General features: G+C 44.5%; 1 protein-coding gene and 1 long non-coding RNA gene across 5 annotated transcripts in view; one reads left to right on the plus strand and one right to left on the minus strand.

Annotated features, from left to right (window-relative positions):
* The window catches only part of OSBP2 (oxysterol binding protein 2), a 181,056-nt gene that overhangs the window by 112,781 nt on the left and 45,759 nt on the right, over positions 1 to 22,516 (minus strand). For 3 of the 4 annotated variants that reach the window (XM_070276204.1, XM_070276203.1, XM_023646840.2), the window contains one exon: positions 20,165 to 20,373. The exons of the other annotated variant lie outside the window; for it this stretch is intronic. In XM_070276204.1, coding sequence (XP_070132305.1) covers positions 20,165 to 20,360 — 196 coding nt within the window. In that variant the 5' untranslated portion in view covers positions 20,361 to 20,373. The remainder of the gene's footprint in view (positions 1 to 20,164; positions 20,374 to 22,516) is intronic. 4 annotated transcript variants of the gene reach the window in all.
* Positions 10 to 18,347, plus strand: LOC111774602 (uncharacterized). The gene is made up of 4 exons (XR_002809626.2): positions 10 to 207; positions 854 to 907; positions 17,463 to 17,511; positions 18,056 to 18,347. It is a non-coding gene; the product is annotated as an uncharacterized lncRNA (long non-coding RNA).

Raw genomic sequence — 22,516 nt, forward strand, 5'->3', positions numbered from 1 at the left:
GGCTATGACATCAATGTGGGGGTAGGCCAGCCTGGGGAAGCAGGGCAGGGCAGAAAGGGAGTCCCTGAGGGGCTGGATTAGCCCCCTTGAAAGTGAGGCCCAACAGAGAGAGGCAGCTGGTTCTGTATACACTTCTCACAGCCTCCCAGCAGTCCCCTGGGAGGCGGACCTAAAGATCTTCTGAAAAGGATTCCCAAGTACAGAGAGGTATGTTGCAAGCCAGCTAACTGGCTGGTGCTTCCTTAGACATCAATTTAGGAAGAAAGCAAGTGAATAAACCATCCTCTAGCTCCCCCCTGTGTCAAGTGAAAGGATACTCTCTGTTTTTTGACTGGGAGGTTCAATTTTGGACGCCACCCAGGGAGTCAGGAGCAGAGCCCCCAAGTGGGCTGGATGTCAAGGTTGCCTAGGATAGGGTTAAATGCAAGTAGATAAAATGCAGGACACCCTGTGACATTTGAATTTCAGATACGCGATAAATAAATTTTAGTACAAGCAGGCCCCAACTATTGCATGGGACGTACTTACACTAAAACATTATTTGTTGTATATTTGAAGTTCAAATTAAACTGGGTGACCCTTATTTTTATTTGCTCAATCTGGTAGTCCTACCGAGGGAGCTTTTTAAAAAAATGCAGGTATATCCCAATGCCATTCTCCTTCACATTATCAGGGCAGGGGGACCTGGGAACCTGTATTATTTTAAAGCTGCCACGATGACTATTATCAATAACTACAGCTAACTTTTACTGAGCGTTGGCCAAGCCAGGTGCTAAGCTCTTTTCGTGCATTACCTAAGTTAATTCTCACAGCACCTCTAAGAGGTGGTTCTATTATTAAACCCATTTTACAGAGGAAAGAAATGAGGAAAAAGACAGCAAGCAACTTGCCCAAGGTCACACAGCTGGTAAGTAAGGGAGACACGGTTTGAACCCACGCAAGTTGGCTCCCACTGACTAGGAATCTTTGAATTGGAAGAACTCTGGGAGGCACATAATTGAAGTCTCCACTGGACTGACAATTGGGTAATCTAAAGCTCTGGGAAGCCCATGCTCACGCTAACCACTATGCTACCATGCACGAGAAGCTGAGCCAGGCTGCAGAGAGCAAGCATCTGGCTCAGGCAGGGGGCTGGCTTAGGGAAGGCTTTCCATAATGGCTTATCCCTGAAGGGTAAACAGACCCCAGGGGAAGTACAGTGTGGGAAGGGGCTGGGGCTCGGGAAGAGGGTTTGCGGGCAAGAGGTACAGCATGCACACTGGACTGGCAGGAAGACATGTGCCAATGAGGAGAGGGGAAGCTGGACAGGTCTAAAGGGCAGGGGAGAGCCTTAGAAGGGATATAAGCCAAAACTGCATTTTATTTTCAAATTAATATACAGTAAATTTTACGTTTTTGTTGCTGTACAGCTCTATGCATTTGAACACATATCGATTCATGACACACCTCCACATCCAGGATATAGCGCAGTTCCGTCGCCTCCAAAAAGCTTCCTCATGCTGTAACTTTGTATCACACCCTCCCTCCACCCCTCAGCCCTGGCAACCACTGATCTGTTCTTCATCCCAACAGTTTTTGCCTTTTCCAGAATGTCATATAAATGGAATCATACAACTTTTTGAGAAAGGCTTCTTTCACTCAGAGTAATGCCTTTGAGATTCTTCCAAGCTGCTGCATGTATCAATGGTTCACTCATTGTTATTGCTGAGTAGTACTCCACTGTATGGATATACCAGAGTTTGTTCGATCGTCTACCACTGAAGGACACTTGGGTAGTTTCCAGTATTTTGCTATTAAAAATAACACTGCTCTGAACATTTGTGCACAGGTTTTTGTGTGAACTTAAGTTTCTGTTTCTCTGGGATAAATGTGCAGAGGTGTAATCGCTGGGTCATATGGTAATTACATGTTTAGTTTTTAAGAAACTGCCAAACTGTTTTCCAGAGTGGCCGCACCATTTTATATTCCCACCAGCAATGCATGTCAGATCCTCACCAGCATTTAGTATTATCACTAGTTTTTAGTCATTCTAATAAGTGTATAGTGATATCTATCTTAATTTGCATTTCACTAATAGCTAATGATAATGGACACCTTTTCATGTGCTTATTTGCCATCTGTATCTTCTCTTCAGTGGAATATCTATGCACGTTTTTGGCCCATTTTATAGTTAGGTTGTCTTTACTGGTGAGTTTTGAGAGTTCTTTACACATTCCAGATATTAGTCGTTTGTCAGACAAGTGGTTTGCAAATATTTTCTCCCAGTCTGTACTTCGTCTCTTCATCCTTTTAATAGGGGCTTTTGCAATGCAAAGGCTTTCAATTTTGAAGCCCAGTTTATTTTTTCTTTTATGGAGTGTGGTTTTCGTGTGTTACACATATTCTTGTGTCTCAGAACTTTTCACCAAGCACTAGGTCCTGAAGATATTCTAAGTTTTCTTCTAAAAGTTTCATAGTTTTACATTTTACATTTAAATCGATGGTCCATTTTAAATTAATTTTTGTATACCATATGATGCTTAGGTTGAGGTTCATTTTTTTGTCTATAGATGTCCAATTACTCCGGCATCAACCTTTGAAAAGGCTATCTTTCCTCCATAAACTGCTTTAGCCTCTCTGTCAAAATCAATTTGGTGTATTTGTGCTTATTTCTGGGTTTTCTATTCTGTTCTATTGATCTACACGTCTTGGTTCATACTGTCTTGATTACTCCAGCTATACAATAAGTCCTAACATCAGGTAGAGTGATTCCTTCCAATTTATTCTTTTTCAAAATTGTTTTAGCTATTCTAGATCCTTTGTGTTTCCACATAAATTCTAGAGTAAGCTACAAAAAATCTTGCTGGAATTTTGATAGAAATTCTGTTAATCCTACAGATCAACTTGTGGAAAACTGACATCTTTACTCTGCTGAATCTCCCAACCCATGGACATGGAATGTCTCTCAATTTCTTCAAATCTTCTTTGATTTCTTTTCATCAGCACTTTGTAATTTTTAGCATACAGATCCTCTACATGTTTTGTTGGATTTGTACTTAAGTATTTCATTTTGAGGGAGGAATTATAAGTGGTATTGTGTTTTCAATTTCTGTTCCCATTTGTTCTTTGCCAGTGTATAGGCAATATGATTGATTTTTGTGTGTTGATCTTATATCCTACAACCTTATTGAACTCACTTATTAGTTCTATGAGCTTTAGGGGGTTGTTTGGTTTTTTACCGTTGAATTTTGAGAATTCTTTCTAATATTCTGGATACAAGTCCTTTGTTGAATACATGATTTGCTAGTCTGCAGCCTGTCTTTTCATTCTCTTGACAGTGTCTTTTGCAGGGTAAAAGTTTTACGTTTTTGATGAAGTTCAATTTATCAATGTTTTTCTTTTATGGATTATGCTTTTGATGTCATGTTTAAGAGTGCACGTTTAAAGAACTCTTTGCTTAATCTCAGGTCATTAAAATTTTCTCCTATGTTTTCTTCCAAAAGTGCTACAGTTTTGTGTTTTTCATTTTGAGTTAATTTTTATACAGTGGGAGGTTTAGATCAAGATTCTTTTTTTTTAAACAGGTAGATGTCCAATTGTTCCAACATTACTTGTTGAAAAAGACTATCCTTTCTCAATTGAATTGCTTTTGCATCTTTGTCAAAATCCAACTGACTATATTTGTGAGTCCATTTCTGGACTCTATTCTGTTCCATTAATCTATGTGTCTGTCTCTTTGCCAACACCACACTGTCTTGATTGTAGTTTCTTTATAAGTCTTAAAATTGGGCAATTAATCCAACTTTATTTCTCTGTTTCAAACTGTTTTAGCTATTCTAGTTCATTTGTCTTTCTGTATAAATTTATAATAAGATTGTCTATATTGAAAAAATGTCTTGCTGGGATTTTTATTGGAATTGCATTAAATCTATTGATCAATACGGGGACAACTGACATCTTTACTCTGTTGAATCTTCTGATCCACGAGTAATGTATGTCTCTTCATTTATTTTGGTCTTATCAGCATTTTATAGTTTTCAGAACTGTCACACGCTGCACAAAGATGTTCCGGTCAACAACAGACCACATATTTGACGGTGGTCCCATTAGATTAGTACCATATAGCCCAGGTGTGTAGTAGGCTATACCATCTAGGTTTGTGTAAGTTCGCTCTATGATGTTTGCACAACAACAAAATCTCCTAAGGACGCATTTCTCAGAATGTTAAGTGACACATGACTGTATACAGATACTATATATGTTTTGTGATATTTATACCTAAGTATTTCACAGGGGGCACGGTAAATTTTTTTTTAAATTCTGGTTTCCGATTGTTCACTGCTAGTACATAGAAATATGATTGATCTTTGTGTGTATTGATCTTGTATCCTGTGACCTTGCTAAACTCACCTATTTTAAGAGTATTTTTGTAGATTTCTTAGGATCTTCTACATAGTCATTATGTCGTTTTCAAACAGGGGTAGTCTTGTTCTCTGTTACTAATCTGAATGCTTTTGATTTCTTTTTCTTGCTTTATTATACGGGCTAGGACTTCCAGTATGAGGATGAATATGACTTGTGAGAACGGACATCCTTACCTTGTTACTGATCCCAGGGAGAAAAGATTCAGTCTTTCACCATTAAGCATGATGTTAGCTTTTACCATTAAGTATGATGTAGCTTTTTTGAAAATGCTCTTTATTAGGTGGAGGAACTCCTTCAGGTGGAGGAATTCCTAGTTTGCTGAGAGTTTTTACCATGAATGATATTAATTTGCTTTTTCTACATCAATTGATATGATCATGTAGTTTTTCTTATTTATACCATTAATATGGTGATTCCATTGACTGATTTTCAAATACCAAACCTACCTTGTACTCCTAGTATGAATCCCACTTGATCATGGTGTATTATTCTATTTATATATCGCTAGGTTCAAATGGTTAATATCTTGTTCAGGATGTTTTCATCTACGTTCATGAGAGATATTGGTCAGAAGCTGCCTTTCTTGTACTGTCTTTGTCCAGTTTGACATCATGGTAACGCTGTCCCCGTAAAGTGAGTTGGGAAGTGTGACCTCCTTTTCTATTTTCTGGAAGAGATTGTATGGAAATGGTGTTACTCCTTTTCAAATGTTTGATAGAATTCACCAGAGAAATCAACTGGGCTGTGAGATTTCTTTTTTGGAAGGTTTTAAACCATAAACGTAATTTCTTTAATAGTTATAGAATTATTCAGGTTACATATTTGATCTTGGGTGCAGTTTGGAGTTTGTGACTTTTGAGGAATCAGTTTATTTCATCTAAGTTGTCAAATGTGCGAGTAGAGTTGTTTACTTTATTATCCTTTTATGTCTGTGGGATCTGACTGTTAATTGCTTCTTTCATTCCTGATGTTGATAATTTGATATTTTCATTTTAACAGGCAACTGACCTAGTTGGGTTCAAGCTACACATTCTGACCAGCCTTCTCTTGCTGATGGTTTCACTGTCGGTTCTGTTTTCAATGCCTTTGCAGTGCTATTCAAATCTCTCCCTCACGTGTGGCAGCCAGCGGGAGCTTGGTGTTCATATAGCTTTTAGTTCAGTTCTCAAAGTCTTTAGAATGCTGTTTAGGATGTGATTCATGCACATGCAGCTTGGACATGACCCAGGAGTTCATAAATAACTACAGGGTCACTTTCCCAAGGTCCTCTCTCTCCGTGACATCTTGGTATTTTCCAGTTCCCTAAGGCTCCCTCTTTCTGTCCTGTCGCCAAGACTCGGGCTTTATTTACCTATCTCTGCTGTCCACTTCCCATATCTGGGGCCACATGGTGAGAGGAGAGAGAGAAAAACACAACGGGAGTTCGCTCACCCTCTTGGGGCCACAGCTCTTCCTTTGGAGAGGAGGGTTTCCCTCAGAGTTTTAGGTACCTGCAAGCCCTCCCACCCCCGCCACTGCCTCTATCACTGCCAGGAGACCCTTTCCTGCTCCTTGAGCCTGAGCTAGAGGGCTTCTCCTAGAGCACTGTTTGCTCACTTCTGAGTCTCCCCTGAATCCAGGGTGGAGAGTATTGGAAAGGAAAAAATTTTAAGTAACAGCACCTGTTCAATGCTATTTCAAACTCTGGTCTTCTTCAATTTGCTTGTGGCTAGTCACTTTTCAGGGTGCTTAAATAGCTGCTCCAGGCATTCTGTCCAGGTTTTCTAGCTGTATGGAGTGAAGTGTTCTCACTTCATCCTACCTAGATCTGGAATCAAGCTGAACTGCATTTTAGAAGACTCACCCTGGCTGTTGGAGAGAGTCTCTACTGGAAAACTCTGGAGACCAGAATCTGGGAGGTCAGGTGGCCGAACAAAGGTGGAGGCCATGCAGATGGAGGGCAGTGGGCAGATGCAAAACTGTTCAGGGCTAGTGCTCACAAGATCTCCTGAAAGCTGAACGTGAGAGGTGAAGGAGGGCAGGAGTCAAGGCTGACACTCAGGTTTACTACTTGGTCAACTGCCAGGTCTGGCAGGTAGCCTAAGACCTTCATGAGGGCAGTTTCAAGGCAATGGGTGGTGGGTCAGGTGAGCGGGGTCAGAAAGAAGCCAGGAGAGAGGTTGAGGCTACCAGAGAGAGGACCATAGCACAGGAACCAGGTCCCCAAGGAAAAGGGAGGTAGCAGTCCCCAGGGACAAGCACTGCTTCAAAGAGGAGAAACGTCTTCACTGGAGTCATACAAGGGTGGATACAGCAAGGCTGGGAAATCTGATGGCAGAGAGCTGAGGTGGTCCAGGCTGTGGACCTCTTTTTGTTCTATGAAATGAGGAGGAGGCAAGGTCCATTGCTGGGATGGTGAAGGCAGTGGGAAGGGTATGCAGATTGGCAAGGACTTCAAGAGCCACTAGGAGATGGGGGAGGACGCTGGCAGGGGACCTACACCAGGTGTTCAGGCACTGAGAAAGGCCCAGCAGAAGCCCTGGGTTTAAGGGGGTGCTGGTCTATACAGCTGGGCAGCGTTGCCCCCAGAACTTGGCTGTGTGGCATGTACACCTTGGCTCAGCAAAGGGGCCCTACCACCCCTGTCTGGAGGTAGAATGTGCAGAACTGAAGGGTATCACCAAAAAAAGCAACAGCCTCACTGCTATCAAGTGAGCAGCCACCACATTCCAGTCACCATGCGAAGCAGTTTGTAACATGATTTAATTTATTCCTCTTGGCAACCCTAAGAGGTCTTCATCATTAGACACACTTTAGGGTGGGGAAATAGAGGCACAGAGTGGTCAAGTGACTTTGCCAAAGTGACCCAGTTAGTAAGTGGCACAGCCGAGATTCAAGCCCAGGGCTGTCTGGTTCCCAGGCTGCCCCACGGTTAGGTGGACATGTGGGTGTGATGGAAGCTAGACAACTGGGCAAGAGAGGAAGACCATCTCTGGGAGGCACTGAGGGATGACACAGAGCCAGGCCAAGAGAGAAAGGATAAGAAGCAAGGCCACTGCTGGGGGAGGAGCTAGAGAGGTCTAGAAGGGTACTGGGAGGACAGCTGCTGTGGTGACCAGAAAAGGGCCAACCTCTGACTCTCAGATTACTGAACCGGAGCCCACATGGCCCAGAGGCAGCTGTGTCGGGGAGGCGGACAAGACTGGGTGAGGTCAGGCTGCATGGGGCGTGCTCCATGTCAAGGCATGGCCGAAGATGAAAGCGTACACCAACCAGAGGATGAGGCCTGGAGTTAGAGGACAAGCTCCATGGCCAAGGGCCCTGGTGGACCCAAGGGCTGAGACGGGTGAGGACAATCCCAGCAGGGGCCTCCAAGATGCCAAGATTTAGATGAATGAGTGGCATAGGGAGGTGAATGCTGGAGGTGGGCATAACCCTGGGCCTTGGTCCCTCCTCCCTCTCAGAGGGAGGGGGTTGCCTAGATGGCAGTTAATTGTCCTGACTGCGTTCTTCCATATTGTGATGACCCCCCGGGGGACCTTAAAAAGACAAGTGTGTGAAGAAAGGCATATATGCAAGCCAGCAATACCAGACCCAGCATAGCCTCAGAAGAGCCTCAGTCTAGCCACCAGATGGCAGCTGGGAACACCAGATAAAGCTGTCCATTGTCAAAGGACACCCAGGGGGCTGGCCCCATGGCCAAGTGGTTAAGTTTGTGCGCTCTGCTTTGGCGCCCCAGGGTTTCGCCAGTTCGAATCCTGGGCACGGACATGGCACTGCTCGTCGGGCCATGCTGAGGAGGCATCCCACATACCACAACTAGAAGGATCCACAACTAAAAATGTACAACTATGTACCAGGGAGCTTTGGGGAGAAAAAGGAAAAATAAAATCTTTAAAAAAAAAAGGACGCCCACACTTCAGAAGCTACTTAAACAGCAAATCATCCAGCTGTGGGGTTGCCCGACTCCTCATTGGAATGCCAGGAAACTTCATGTCCTTCCTCATATGGATTCTTTTAATAACACACAAGGAAAGGGCTTGAGAATATGAGAATAAGAAAGGATTGTCTTGAAAGGCTGGTGAGCTCCGGTCTCTCTGGTGATGTGGCGTCTGGCCCACCTCCAGCCCAGCAGGAAGGTCCCCTGATCAGCTGCCCGGGACATTACCTGAGGCCCCAGCCATCAGCCACCTACAGCTCCATGAACTCACTGTTCCTAGGCTCCTCGAGCCTGGCATGCTGGGTGGGGCAGAAAGCATGACCATTTAGTGGCCGTGGCCTACAAGGTGTAGATGTTGTCTCCAGTGTTCCACCACGGCTGGGCAGAGGCCCACAGAGGACACAAGTGGGATGATCCCTCTTGGGATTTGGCAGGTGGATGTGCTACAAGGTCAAGAGGCTAGGAAGGGCAAGATAACTGGCAAGACAGAGGCTGCATGGAGGACCCACAGGTGAGGCTGCCCAGCAGGAAGGGTAGGTAGACAGGAGGAAGGCAGAGGGCTCATGGGACAAGGGTTTTTATGAGCTTGAAGACAGATACATGGATGATCAGTGATGGTCAACAAAGGGCAACATGTCAATGGAAGGCTTCAAGGGGGGCAGAGACAGCCCTAAAAGACAGTTAAAGACAAACCAGAATTGGCAGGCAGGGGCTGCACAGGTCCCCCCAGCCTCAACACAGTAGCAGGAAGTCAGAGGGGAGCAGCTGGAGCACTGCAGAGCAGCTCCAGGTGGAGGAGCCAAGCACATGTGCGGCAGGCCAGCACAAGAGACAGGCTTCCCTGAAGCCAAGAGAGAGCACCCAAGAAGGCACAAAGGATGTGTGGAGGGAGGGGGGCTTGGCAGACAACAGGGTGGGGTGGGAAGCGAGGGGAACAGGGAGAAAGTTGGTGGGGGGAAGCGCCCTGGGACAGCGGAGGAACAGAGAACAGTGGCTAAGGATAGCAGGGACATATGGGTTGATGGCTTCCTAAGAAGCAGTAAGGACAATAAATAAGGAAAAGAGAACTCAATTTAAAACAAACCAACAGAAACAAGGTAGTTGCCAAAATGAGCACAGCCCTTGTCAGAGATTCTGCTAGCCATCGTCTGCTAGCCATCACCGTAATGCGAGCATGGAGGACAAGAGCATCCGCGGTGCTGTGGTTCAGATGCCCACAGTGGCTGCATACAGACTCCAAGTCTTTCCAAACTACAGGGGCAGCCAGCCCCAGCCCTGGCAGGAACTGGTCCTGTGGGGTCTTGGCCTTTTGACCTCATCCATTAAGGTATCTTCAGAAGTCATGGTCCGCCTTGGGGTCAGGCTGCCTACAGCACAGTAGGCCAAAGGGAACAGGTGCAGCAACCACGAGGCCAGGACCCAACAGGAGAGCGGAGGCAGGAGAGAAGTGAGTCACATAGCCTGGGGTCAGTGAAGGGGGGGGGTCAGAGTTTGTCATCAGGGTGGATGTCCTCTGTTGCTCTCAGTTCAAGTGGGCCCTCCTGTGTGCAGCCCTGTCTTGTAATCCTTCCTTCCACTGTTCCCTTGTGGAAAGCCCCTCATCCTGCCCCCTCTGACAGTGGGGCTCAGCCTCCCACCCTCCCACCCCTCTGCGTCGCACATCTTCTGGCCCCCGCTTGCAGGAGTACTGGCCTGGGCTGGGCTGCTGCTCAAGTCTGATGCCAGCTACCTTTTCCTGTAGAGGGTTCCAGAGCAGGTGTCCCTGTGTCCTTGGACTCTTACTCTGCTCCAGGCAGAGCTCTTCTTTCCCTCCACATGGGCCAGTGGCACCCAGGCTGCCTACTCTCATCTCCAGCCAGTGAGCTCCTCAAGGCCGGGTCCAGGCCTGTGCCTGTTCATCTCTGAGTTTCCCACACCTGGTTCAGCTCCCACGACACAAAAAGACACCAATCAAGGTCTCTTCGTGACACACGCATGCGCTTTAATGTACAAAGAACATTTCCCCTTCGAGCAAACTCACATTACTGCGTTGCTTTCTTGCATAGACAGAAAAGGAGTCTTCTAGTGTCTACAATGAAAACAAACCATAAACAGAGGGAGCGTTAAATGAAAAAAAAACATCTGAAGAATTTGAGCATCTCCTCACGCACCTGGAAAAGTCTGCCCAATTTTGGCCTAAAGTCCATTTCTTTTAGTGATTATTTACAAAAAGATTAAAAGAAAAATCTTGTTCCCCCCAAGTAGCAGAAAGAAAGCTTCAACAACTATGTCAATGTCATTTTTGCAAGTGCTACGTGCTTCTGATTTCCCAGGGCCCGATCAACATGACATAACATTTGGGCATAACCATTAAGGACAAATAAACTCAAACAAGGAAAAATATATCATCCGCACCGCAAATACACAGCTGGGAGTGAGTGTGAGAACCTTCACCGAGCAAAACAGAAGGAATACAAAACTGACTGGAGAAAAGGCCATTGAATTATCGGGCATTTGACAGGACATGTTTCACTGCTTTCAAAACCTTATAATAACTTGAAATACGTGTAAATAATTTGTTTCTCCCTGAAGGGCTGCAGGCAAATCCGCTCTTCCCCTGGGGATGAGCCCAATGGCAGCTGTTAGCCAAACCCCTTTTCAAAGGGGTCCAAACAGCCCAAGTGTTCAGACCATCTGATGCAAAGTCCTTGGACCAAAGCAGGTCATTTTGCCGTGTGGGGGCTGCTGCTGCTGACCAAAGGCAGTCCTACCTCTCGGGACAGAAAGGTGGCTTCTGTGCCTTGGTCACTGAGCCTGTCCAGCCCTCCTGGCTACCACCCTCCCGTGGAGGAGCTCTGTGCCCCTACCAGTCAGAGGCCAGAGCCCCAGATCCTGCAGAGGCCGCCCCCTCAGCCCTGAGGGAGGAAGCAAAGAGGCCACCCCCACCAGGTTGATCTTGAACCTCCCCTGGTGACTGCCAGGCTCAGGGATGATTCAGTCTGAATGCATGACATGTTCCTGGCCACAGAGAACCCCCAAGGTCCCTGAACACATCCACTCCTTTGCTCCAGCCATTCCCACTGCCTGGACAATCTTCCTTCTTCCCTGCCTGCCTCAGCTCCATCTCCATATTTCAAACTCTTCTCTATTCCTTAAAACCTAGCCCAGGTCTCTCCTCCTACAAACAGCGTTCCCTGACTTTGTTCCCCTCCCCAACCCACCCCAGCCAGTGACAGCTTCCAAACTTACACTGTGCTAATTCACCTGCAAGTCAATCTAACCTCTGTGGGAGCTGTCACGCCTCATTCATCAACTTTGAGCTCATGCGGGACTGTGCCACTTGAATGACGTTCATTCCCTCTGAAAGGTTCATATACAAGAGCACATATTGTGCAGAGGTCTACTAGGGGTTATTTTTTATATAATAAAAATTACTGTGGCCTGGAAATAGGTATTCCTTCCTTCTGCCCATTTTAGGCAACTGGCAGGTTAAGTCCACAAACGTAAAACTGGAAAACTTCAAAAGCCAAACTTCAGGTGCCCAAGGGGACAGTCACTTCCACAGTGAGCAGAGGCAGATGTGTGCAGCTGAGGGGTGGGCTCCAGGAGTGCTGCCAGGTCCTGGGCTCTGCAGAAGGCCACAGTTGGGGCGAGGCTGGCAGGGCAAGGGCCACTGTCCCAGCACAGACTCCTGACTGACACGGACACTTTCAGGAGGTGTAGGTACAGCCTCCAGGATGACCACGGCCCATCCCCCCACATCCACCCAGAGGGGAGGGGGCTATCTTCCCAGAGACGCAGCCCTCTGGAGTCGCTGCACCACACTTCAGGGAAATACGTGATGTTGGAGGTAGGTCATCTTGCGACAGTGAAAGTATTTTTTCCCTTTGCCTTTCAAACTCCCTGGGTGCTTGAACTCCTGCGGGTGATTTCTGTCACATCACCTGCCACCAGCTGCGGGCAGGATGATTTATGAGCACTGGGGCACACTCCCCAACAGCAATGCTTGGATGAATGAAATTGGTTGCACCCAAAGCACTACGCACTTCCCATATATTGTCACGTAATCCTCCCAGGAACCAAGCAAGAGCACCAAAAATGAGGAAGCTAGAGCTCGGAAATGTTCACTGGTTTGACCAAGGCCCAGAGCTGGACAGAAGCTTAGGGAGAAGCCTGCCAACCATTCATCCTATAGATGAAGAGACTGAGGCCCCGAGAGACATGACACTTGCCGAGGGTCAGGCCTGACACTTGGCTCAGTGCCCTATCCACAGTACCACAGACCATCTGATCAAATTTAGAAAGTGAACAGCTAAAGAAACACAAAGTTAATCCAGAAGGACAGCACTGGAGCCTTGAAGAAGCCTTGGGACCCCACTCCCAGTCCCAGTCCTCTGCTGGAAACTTTCATTATGTCCCTTACCACCTCCTTCCTCTCACAGTCTACTGGTTTGTTTCTCAGACTAAGCAGAAATTGCTCTCACCACTTCCACTGCTGGTTCTGCTTGTGCCTCCCAGTGCCACAGAAAACGGGTCTGTGTCCTCATTCACGTGCTCTGACCCTTCAAACTTTCAATATGAGCAGGCTCTGCCTGGCCTTCCTTTCTCCAGACTAAATGTCACGAGTTCCTTCATCTGTTCCAGGGGTGACAGGTATAGAGAAGCCACCACGCCCCAATCCTCCTCTCCAAGGACAATTCTAGTGCTGCCAAGGGTGTCATGGCTGCTACGTACGCTGACCCAACAACAGACCCTCACTGGGCACCAAACCCAGTGCCAAGCTCAGTGACGGGCCCTGAGGTTACCATGGAAATAAGATGCACAGGATCTCTCTGCTGTCAAGAACTTGGGTTTTATTGAAGAGATGGACAATAAATAAGTAAACAAGTCAGTCAATTAATAATGGCAGACTGCAGTGAAGAAAATAACTAGGATGGTATGATGGATATATCTTTAGAGAGGCTACAACTTAAGGCCCTCTGAAGTGTCATTAAGCTGAGACCTGAAGGACGAGAGCCTGGGGTGCCAAGCATATCAGCAGGAGTGTTCTAGGCAGAGACGCCAGCAAGTACAAAGGCCCTGAACAGGAACTGAGGACAGAGAGCAAGAGGAAGGGGAGGAGAGAAGGCTGTGGACTGTCACAGAGGGTGAGGAGCTTGCATTTTACCCTAAGAGCACTGGCAAGCCACCTGAGATTATTCTGTGTGTGTGTGTGGTAAAATACACATAAAATTTAACATTTTAACCATTCTTAAGTGTACAATTCAGTGATACTTAGTACAGTCACAATGTTGTGCAATCATCACCTGTACCTACAACATTTTCATCACCCTAAAAAGAAATCCCACACCCACTAAGCAGTCACTTCCCATCCCTCCTTCTCCAGCTCCCAGCAAACACTACTCTGCTTTCTGTCCCTATGGATTTGCCCATTCTGGACATTTCATACAAATAGAATCATACAGTATGTGGCCTTCTGTGTCTGCCTTCTTTTACTTACATGTTTTCAAGGTTCATCCATGTTGTCACATATATCAGTACACCATTCCTTTTCATTGCTGAATAATATTCCACTGTGTGGATATACCACATTTGTTTATTCATTCATCTGCTGATGGACATTTGGCTGCATCCACCTCTTGGCTATTGTGGATAGTGCTGCTATGAACACTCATGTACAAGTTTTTGTTTGAACATCTGTTTTCAATTCTTTGGTGTATATAGCCAGGACTGGAATTGCTGGGATCATGTGAGTGATTACATGTTTAACTTACTGAGGAACCACTAAAACATTTTCCACAGTGGCTGCACCATTTTACATTCCCAACAGCAATGAATGAGGGTTCCAAGCCTCCACAACTTGTTACTTTCCATTGTTGTTGTTGTTGTATTTGTGTGTGTGTGTGTGTGTGTGTGAGTGTGTGTAAGGAAGATTCACCCTGAGCTAACACCCATGCCAATCTTTCTCTACTTTGTATGTGGGATGCCTCCACAGCATGGTTGATGAGTGGAGCAGGTCTGTACCCGGGATCCAAACCTGCAAACTCGGGCCACTGAAGCAGAGCACACAGAACTTTAACCACTCAGCCACGGGGCCAGCCTTGGATTTTTTTTTAATAATAGCTAATCTAATGGGTGTGAAGCAGTATCTTATGGTTTAGATTTGCATTACCTTAATGACTAATAATGTTCATTATCTTTTCATGTGTTTATTGACCATTTGGATATCTTCTTTGGAGAAGTGTCTATTCAAGTACCTTGCCCATTAATATTCTAGATACTAGACTCATCAAAAATATGATTTGAAAATATTCTCTTACATTCTGTGGGCTGTTTTTTCTTTTTCTTGATGGTGTCCTTATATGCACAAAAGTTTTAAATTTTGATGAAATTCAATTTATCTATTTTTTTCTTTGGTTGCTTGTACTTTTGGTGTCATATGTAAAAAACCATTGCCAAATCCAAGGTCATGAAGATTTACTCTTTTTTTTCTTCAGTGAGTTTTATGGTTTTAGCACTTATATTTAGGTCTTTGATGCATTTTGAGTTAGCTTTTCTTATATGGTGTGAGGTAGGGGTGCTACTTCATTCTTTTGCATGTGCATACCCAGTCATTTCAGCATCCCTTGCCTATTGAATGACTTTGGTATCCTTGCTGAAAATCAACTGACCATACATGGATATTTTTATTTCCAGACTCTCAATTCTATTCCATTGATCTGTATGTCTATCCTTATATCAGTACCACACTGTTTTGATTCCTGTAACTTTGTAGTAAGCTTTGAAATTGAAAAGAGTTCTCCAACTTGGTCTTCTTTTTCAGATCATTGTGGCTATTCTGGGTTCTCTGCAATTGATTCCATATGAATTTTAGGATTTCTTTTCTATTTCTGAAAAATAAAGGCCACTGAAAAATTTTTTTAAAGGTTTTATTTTTCCTTTTTCTCCCAAAGCCCCCCAGTACATAATTGTGTATTTTTAGCTGTGGGTCCTTCTAGTTGTGGCATGTGGGATGCTGCCTCAGTACGGCTTGATGAGCGGTGCCATGTCGACGCCCAGGATTCGAACTGGAGAAACCCTGGGCTGCTGAAGCAGAGTGTGTGAACTTAACCACTCAGCCATAGGGCCGGCCCCAGCCACTGAAATTTTGATAGGGATTGCATTGAATCTATAGATTGTTTTTGGCAGTATTGAAATCTTAATAATATTAAGTTTTCCAATCCATGAACATGGGATATTTTTCCATTTCTTTAGGTCTTCTTTAATTTCTTTGAGTAGTATTTTTCAGTTTCATCTCCTTGGTTAAACTTATTCTTTAGTACTTTATTATCTGTGATAATATTTAAATGGAATTGTTTTCTTCATTTCCTTTGCGGGTTGTTCATTGCGAGTATAAAGAATTGTAAGTGATATTTGTTGATGTTGTGTCCAGCAACTTTGCTGAATTTGTTTATTAGCTCTAATAGTTTTTTTGTGGGATTCTTTGAGATTTTTCTATGTATAGGATCATGTCAATTGCCAATAGAGTTTCACTTTTTCCTTTACAATTTTTCCTTTTGTTTCTTTTTCCTACCTAATTGCTTGTTGAGAACTTCCACTACAATGTTGAACAGCCATAGGGAAACTGGGCATCCTTGTCTTGTTCCTGATCTTAGAAGGAAAACTTTCAGTTTTTTACTATGGAGTATGATGTTAGCTGGGGTTTTTCATAAATGCTCTTTAATGTGTTAAGGAAGTTACCTTCTATTGTGAGTTTGCTGAGTGTTTTTCTCATGAAAAATGTCAGATTTTGTCAAATCCTTTTTCTGCATCAGTTAAGATGATCATGTGGGTTTTTTTCCCTTCAGTCAATGTAGTGTATTATATTGATTGGTTTTCTTATGTTGAACTGCCCTTGCATTCCTGGTACAAACCCCATTTGGTCATGGTGTAATCCTTTTAATATGCTGTTGGATTTTGTTTGTTAGTATTTTGTTAAGGGTTTTTGCATCTATGTTTGTAAGGTATAATGGCCTATAGTTTTCTGTGATCTTTGTCTGGCTTTGCTATAGGGCTGGAGTCATAGAATAAGTTAGGAAGTTTTCCTTTATCTTTATTTTTTGGGGAGAGTTTGAAAAGGATTGGTGTTAATTCTTTAAATGTTTGGCAGAATTCACCAGTGAAGCTATCTGGTCCTGGGTTTTTCTCTTTAGGGAGGTTTTTGATTACTGATGCAATCTCTTTACTTATCATAGGTCTGCTAAGATTTTCTATTTCTTCTTTAGCTGGTTTTGGTAATTCGTGTGTTTCTAGGAATTTGTCCATTTCATCTATGTTATCTAATTTGTTGGCATACAATTGTTCATAGTATTGTCTTATAATCTTTATTATTTCTGTAAGGTGAATAGTAATGTCCCCATTTTCATGTCTGATTTTAGTGATTTGGGTCTTCTTTTTTTCCTAGTCAGTCTGGCTAAAGGTTTGCCAATTTTGTTGATCTTTTCAAAGAACTAACTTTGGTTTCATTGATTTTCTTTGTTTTTCCACTCTCTATTTTGTTTATCTCAACTCTGATATTTATTTTTTACTTCCTTCTGCTAGCTTTGGGTTTAGTTTAGTCTTCTTTATCCAGTTCCTTAAGGTGTTTGATTATTGCTTTGAGATTTTCCTTCTTTTTTAATGTATCTTTTTATAGCTATAAATTTCCCTCTGAGTACTGCTTTTGCTGTATCCCCAAAATTTTGGTATAATGTCTTTTCATTTTCATTCATCTCACAGTATTTTCTAATTTCTGTTGTGATTTCATCTTTAACTCACCAGTTATTTAATTTCTACATGTTTTTGAATTTCCCAGTGTTTCTTCTGTTATTGATTTCTAGCTTCATTCCACTGTAGTTAGAAAAGATGCTTTATATGATTTTAACATTTTTAAATTTATTGAAACTTGTTTTGTGGCCTAACATATAGTTTATCCTGGAGAATGTTCCACATGCATTATTTATTTTACTTAGAAGAAGTCAGAAAGAGGAATGAGAAGAATGTGTATTCTGCTGTTGTTGGGTGGAGTGTTTTGTACATGTCTGTTAAGTCTAGTTGGTTTATAGCACCCAAGAGTTGTAAGCAGTGCAGTTATATAACTGAATTCTATTTTTAAACACGTCCTTCTGCCTGCTGTTTGGAGAACTGACTGGAAGCAGGAAGATAGTGAGGAGACTATAGCAGATGTCCAGGTAAGAGGGGATGGTACCTGGACTAGGGGGTGGCAGAAAAGCTAGAGGGTAGCAGGTGATTTCAAGAGGTAAGTGGAGGTAGGAAGTAGGCTCCCTGCTGGATGAGAGATGGTCCACAGTCTAGGAAGGGACAGACAGGCCCCAGGAGGACCCGCAGGGTTCTGCCTGGCATACTCTCTGTGCCCTTGACCCAGCTGGTCACCATCAGCCAGCTCAAGGAGAACAGTCTTCCCTCATTTAGGGCTACATGGGGCTGACTCCAAGCAAAAAGTTACAAACCATAACTCCCATCAGCCTAAGAACTGTGGGAGGAGGGCGCTGCCTTGCAGAGAAGGCCACCACAAGTGCTATTTCTCAAGAAATAATCAGGTGGCCTCAACCTTTCTATAAAAGCACAGTACCTGCCTAAAGGCTTCTCCTTCACATACGTTAGTTCATTTGTGCTTCAAAACACCAAAAAGAAAGGAATCCTACCATTTCTCAGTGATATGCAGCATGTGCTACTTTGAGTTGTACCTGAATGTTGTCCTGTGTCCTTACCCAGAAGGCTATCCAACCCCTTGGGAACATGAGACACGTGCTGCATCTCTAGCCCCTGACCATGCCTAAGGGGACGAAATGAAGGAAGACGAGCCTGAAGCTGCTCTCTCAGGGGAGCCAACCTCTCCTAGAAGTCCAGGCTAGCAATCTCTAGCACTGCCCAGCTGAGTTAACAAGCATTTCTACACCAGCTGCAAAAGAAACCCCTCCCACTGGCTGCCCCAGGGAAATTGTTCCAGAATGACCAATCCAATAAAAGTTACCTGATACATTATTTTCAGGAAGTTCCTAGAAAATGCAGCAAATTTTTATTTATTTATTTTATTTATTTTACTTAGGAGAAGCTAGAAAGAGGAAGCTAGTTCTTCCATGAGCAGCAATGTTCCCACACTTGGCCAACAGGGTTGTTCTGAGCCCAGCCACACCACCAGCCACATCATTCACCACATTGGCTTTCTACAGGCATCCAAATTGAGATCAGAGGTCCTGCTGGAGGTCTCAGCACGGCCCTTGTCTGAGATGGCCCCAACACCCTCCTTCACGGGAAATGGAGTGGTACCCTGAGGACCCCTTGCCAAGCTCAGCATCACTGCTGACACACCAGAGCCCCAGGAGTGCTGACCCCAAGGAAAAGAGTCACTATGGGGAGGACCTATGCTCCAAAGGGGTGAGACCTCTAAAAAGAAGGTCAGACTAATATTCAATGGCCTTCAATGTGCGTTAACAAGCTAGTACTGAGGGAGAGTCCCCAACATGGGGAGATGGGGCATGGTGACAAATGTCACTAGCATCTCTCATTCTACTTTGTGCTAGAGCTACTTCCAAAGGTCTCACCGTCTCCCCAACCAGCCTATGAGATAATCCTGGAGAGCAGGGGCTGTGACTTATTCTCACCTGGAGCCCTGCCTTCCTAAAAAAATACACAGACCTGTGGAAACATACACCATTTTCCCTACAATTTATGAAGGATCAGTTTCCCAATCTCCCCTCGACCCCCCGCTGCTGTGTGTGTGGACCCAGTTTTTACCCATCAGAAACATTTGCTATTGCTCTGGGTGGGCAAGGCTGTGGAGAGGCAGGCATTCTCACACACTGCTGTAGGCATCTAATGGTAAACCCCTATGGAAGGCAGCTTGACAAGCTCTCAGAATTACAAATGCACACTCCCATTGAGCCACAACCCCTCTTCCTGGAACGTACACTTTGTTTATACTTATACACACGTGAAATGAAATGCAAGGTTACTCACTGAACACAGTGCATCATAGCAAAATAAAGAAACAACCTAAATCTTCACCAACAGGCTATAGGTTAAATAAACTACAGTACAACCACACAATGAAGTACTGTACTGTTATAAAAACAAGGAGGAAGTTTTTTTATGTACTGGTAGGGAAAAAATTCCAAGATAAATCTCTAAATTGAAAAAAAGCAAGGCAGAGGATAGTGCTTATTTTAAAATAAGTACCTATCTGAATATACATGTAATGACACAAGACACTGGTAGCTCTGGTTGCCTCTGGGTGGGAGAACAGGGTGTGTGGCTGAGGACAAGAGTCAAGGGCAGACTTCACCATATATGCTTTTGAAATTGTATAAATCATATAAAGATATAATATATTAAAAAATAAATGTATTAAAGTAAAAAATAAAACATCTTGCTCAGGACATCTGAGGGGGCCTTCCACCTCGGCAAAAGCAGCAGCTCTGGCTAAATGGTTTTCAATCTCCATAAAGGGCCTGGGAAAAAGTCTGGCCCCAAGCACAGGTGCACGCTCCTGGACTCCCACGTCTGACTGCTGCTCCGGGAGCTGACCCACGACAGCATCTGAAGGGTCTGCTGAAGTCTAGGAACCAGACTTGTCCAAAGAAAGGCACACATAGTACTGCCCACCACAAACATTTCCATCCCAAGAACTGCCAGCCACCCCGAACACCTAAGCATCTCACTGCAGAGGACACACAGAGCTGAGTGGGAAGCGCGAACACACACCTTGACCTTCCAGGGTTGGTCTAGACTAGCTTGGGTCTCCTGGTCACCACTGCCCACTAAGCGCTTTCAATTCCCACTCTCTCCAGACCCATGACACCCATTGTGCCGAGCGCTCACTACCTGAGTGGCTGCTCATCAGGTGAACAGCCTTGGCCTTGGCCAGCTCCAGAGTGGTGATCCAGTGCTGCCGCTCCACCTCTGAGCTGGCCTTGAGGTGGTAGGTCCTTGCCCCATTGGTCAGCATGATACCGCAAGAGTCCTCCTTGTCAAAGTGCGCGGTGCACAGGTTGATGGTGCCACGGCAGGTGTGGGCCATTTCATCCTGATTTCTGTAGGATGTAAGAGAAGGTATGGGGTGAGGCTCCCAAACTCAATAGCTCTAGACTGAAGAAAGCCTCAAGGCAAATCCTGAGAATCTCAGACCCTTAGAGCTGGGAGAGGCCCTGGAGTCAGAGCTGGCAGATAATGCCTATTGGGATTGACTGGTAGATGTTTGGTTGAGAGGGACTCAGTAGAGAGACTGGCAGAAGGAGGAGGGTCTGCATCAGTGCCATATGTAGGGCTGCTCGCTATGGTCTGAACCCTCGCAGACACCAGGAAATGGAGAAGGTGACTGCCCAGGGTCCTGATAGGCAGCACGGCCCACTAACCCCATCCCAGGCTCTTTCCACTAAGTCTCAGAACCACAGAGTTGGAGCAGGGTGGGAACCTTACACTAAAACTGAAATTAGAGACCCAGGACCCCAGGGGGTGGATTTGGAGGCAGCCCCTGCAGGAGTGACCCGGGTACCAAGATCTGCAGAGCAAGGATGTCACCATTCTGCTCTGGCCCTACAACCAATGAGACGAAGGCAATGGCTGGGCTAACACAGCGCAACCTCATGTCAAGGGACTGCCCCTTTGTTGGTTACCAGATTATGGAGCTAATGGTACCAAAGCAAGGGGAAGCAGAGGTGACTAAAATGTGGGCCACTTCCAACTGTGACCAGTGACTGAAAACTGAGATCCAACCATCATGACTGGATCTACTTAACTCACTCCGTTAGATACTCAAAGGAAATTCAGAACCCCACATGACAGACCAAGTCTCTTTTCACAGGGGGTGCTGGGAAAAGAAGAGGAATTGGTCAGCATGTAACACTGCAAGAGGCAGGAGCTCATTTGGCAATTCTGCTGCCCTTGAATGTTCATTATTTCCCCCGACTGTTTATTGTTTGTTATTTTCTTGATTCTTCTACCAGTTCTTAAAGTCAAATGACTTGACACTCAATAAGACATTCACCTTTCATCTGGACAGTTGCTGCCTTTTCTGATTCCCTCATGCTTTGGTTACATCCCTTAGAGAAGATGACTCAGTCTACACCTGAAAAAACCTCCAGCTCTTAGTGCTGATATCTTTCACTTGAAGGAAACGCATTCTGATTTACAAACCTGGCAAAGCTGGGCGTACCTGTTGGAAACTTGCCGTTTTAGATTTAAAGACTTTTAGGCTAGAGATTGTTCAGCTGTTAAATAGCATAGTAACAAACCAAAAAGACACTATGGTTTAGTTCAAAAAAGAAGAATGGGGTGACAGTGTTCTAGGCAGAGGGAAAAGTGGCAAAGACTATGAGGCGAGGAGAAGTTTACAGCTTTCAAAGACAGGAAAAGGTTCCGTGTGGCTGGATCACTGAGAACAAGAGAGTTGACAAGAGAAAAATGAAGCTAGAAAATAAGGCAGGGATCAAATGTAGTACCTTGTAGGTTGTGTTAAGCATTTAGACTTTTATCCCAAAATTAAAAATAGTGGGCTTCTGGGCCTAATGTCAGGAAAGAAGAGGTAGCCAGGAGTTCCAGAAGTTCCTACAGAAAACAGGAAACAGAAGTACCCTGTACAAGACGGGGAGATGGAAACCAGGTGACTATGTGAAATCAGGGCTGGCTGGAAGTACTGGATTACAATCCATCAACTAAAATAAATACCCACGAGTCCATACTGATACAAGTAAATAACTGAAGGGATAAATAAATGGGGAAGAGAGAGATCTTCCTTAATAAAAGTAGATAAAATTATGGAAACAGAAAATCACTAAATGCAATGTGGGATCTTGGACAGGATCATAAAATGGAAAAAAAGACATCAGTGGAAAAACTTGTGAAATATGAATAAAGCCTGAGGTTTCGTTTATAGTATTATAACAATGTTAATTTCCTGGTCCTAAAGATTCTACTTTGGTGAGGTAAGATGTTAACATTAGGGGAAGTTAGGTGAAGAGTATATGGGAACTCTCTGTACTATTTTTGCAACTTCTCTGTAAGTCTAAGTTATTTAAAAATTTTTTTTAAAAAATAATGCTACCATCACATTCTGCCCATGCTCATAGCTGATATGAAGCCTTGTGGCCAAAACATGAACTCACTTGCCCTCAGGCTCAGTGACTGGGTTGGAGATATTCCCAATGTCACTGAAAGACAGAAGCCCTAAGCCCCCAT

The sequence above is a fragment of the Equus caballus genome, chromosome 8 (genome assembly GCF_041296265.1).
Source record: "Equus caballus isolate H_3958 breed thoroughbred chromosome 8, TB-T2T, whole genome shotgun sequence".
Lineage (NCBI taxonomy): Eukaryota > Metazoa > Chordata > Mammalia > Perissodactyla > Equidae > Equus > Equus caballus.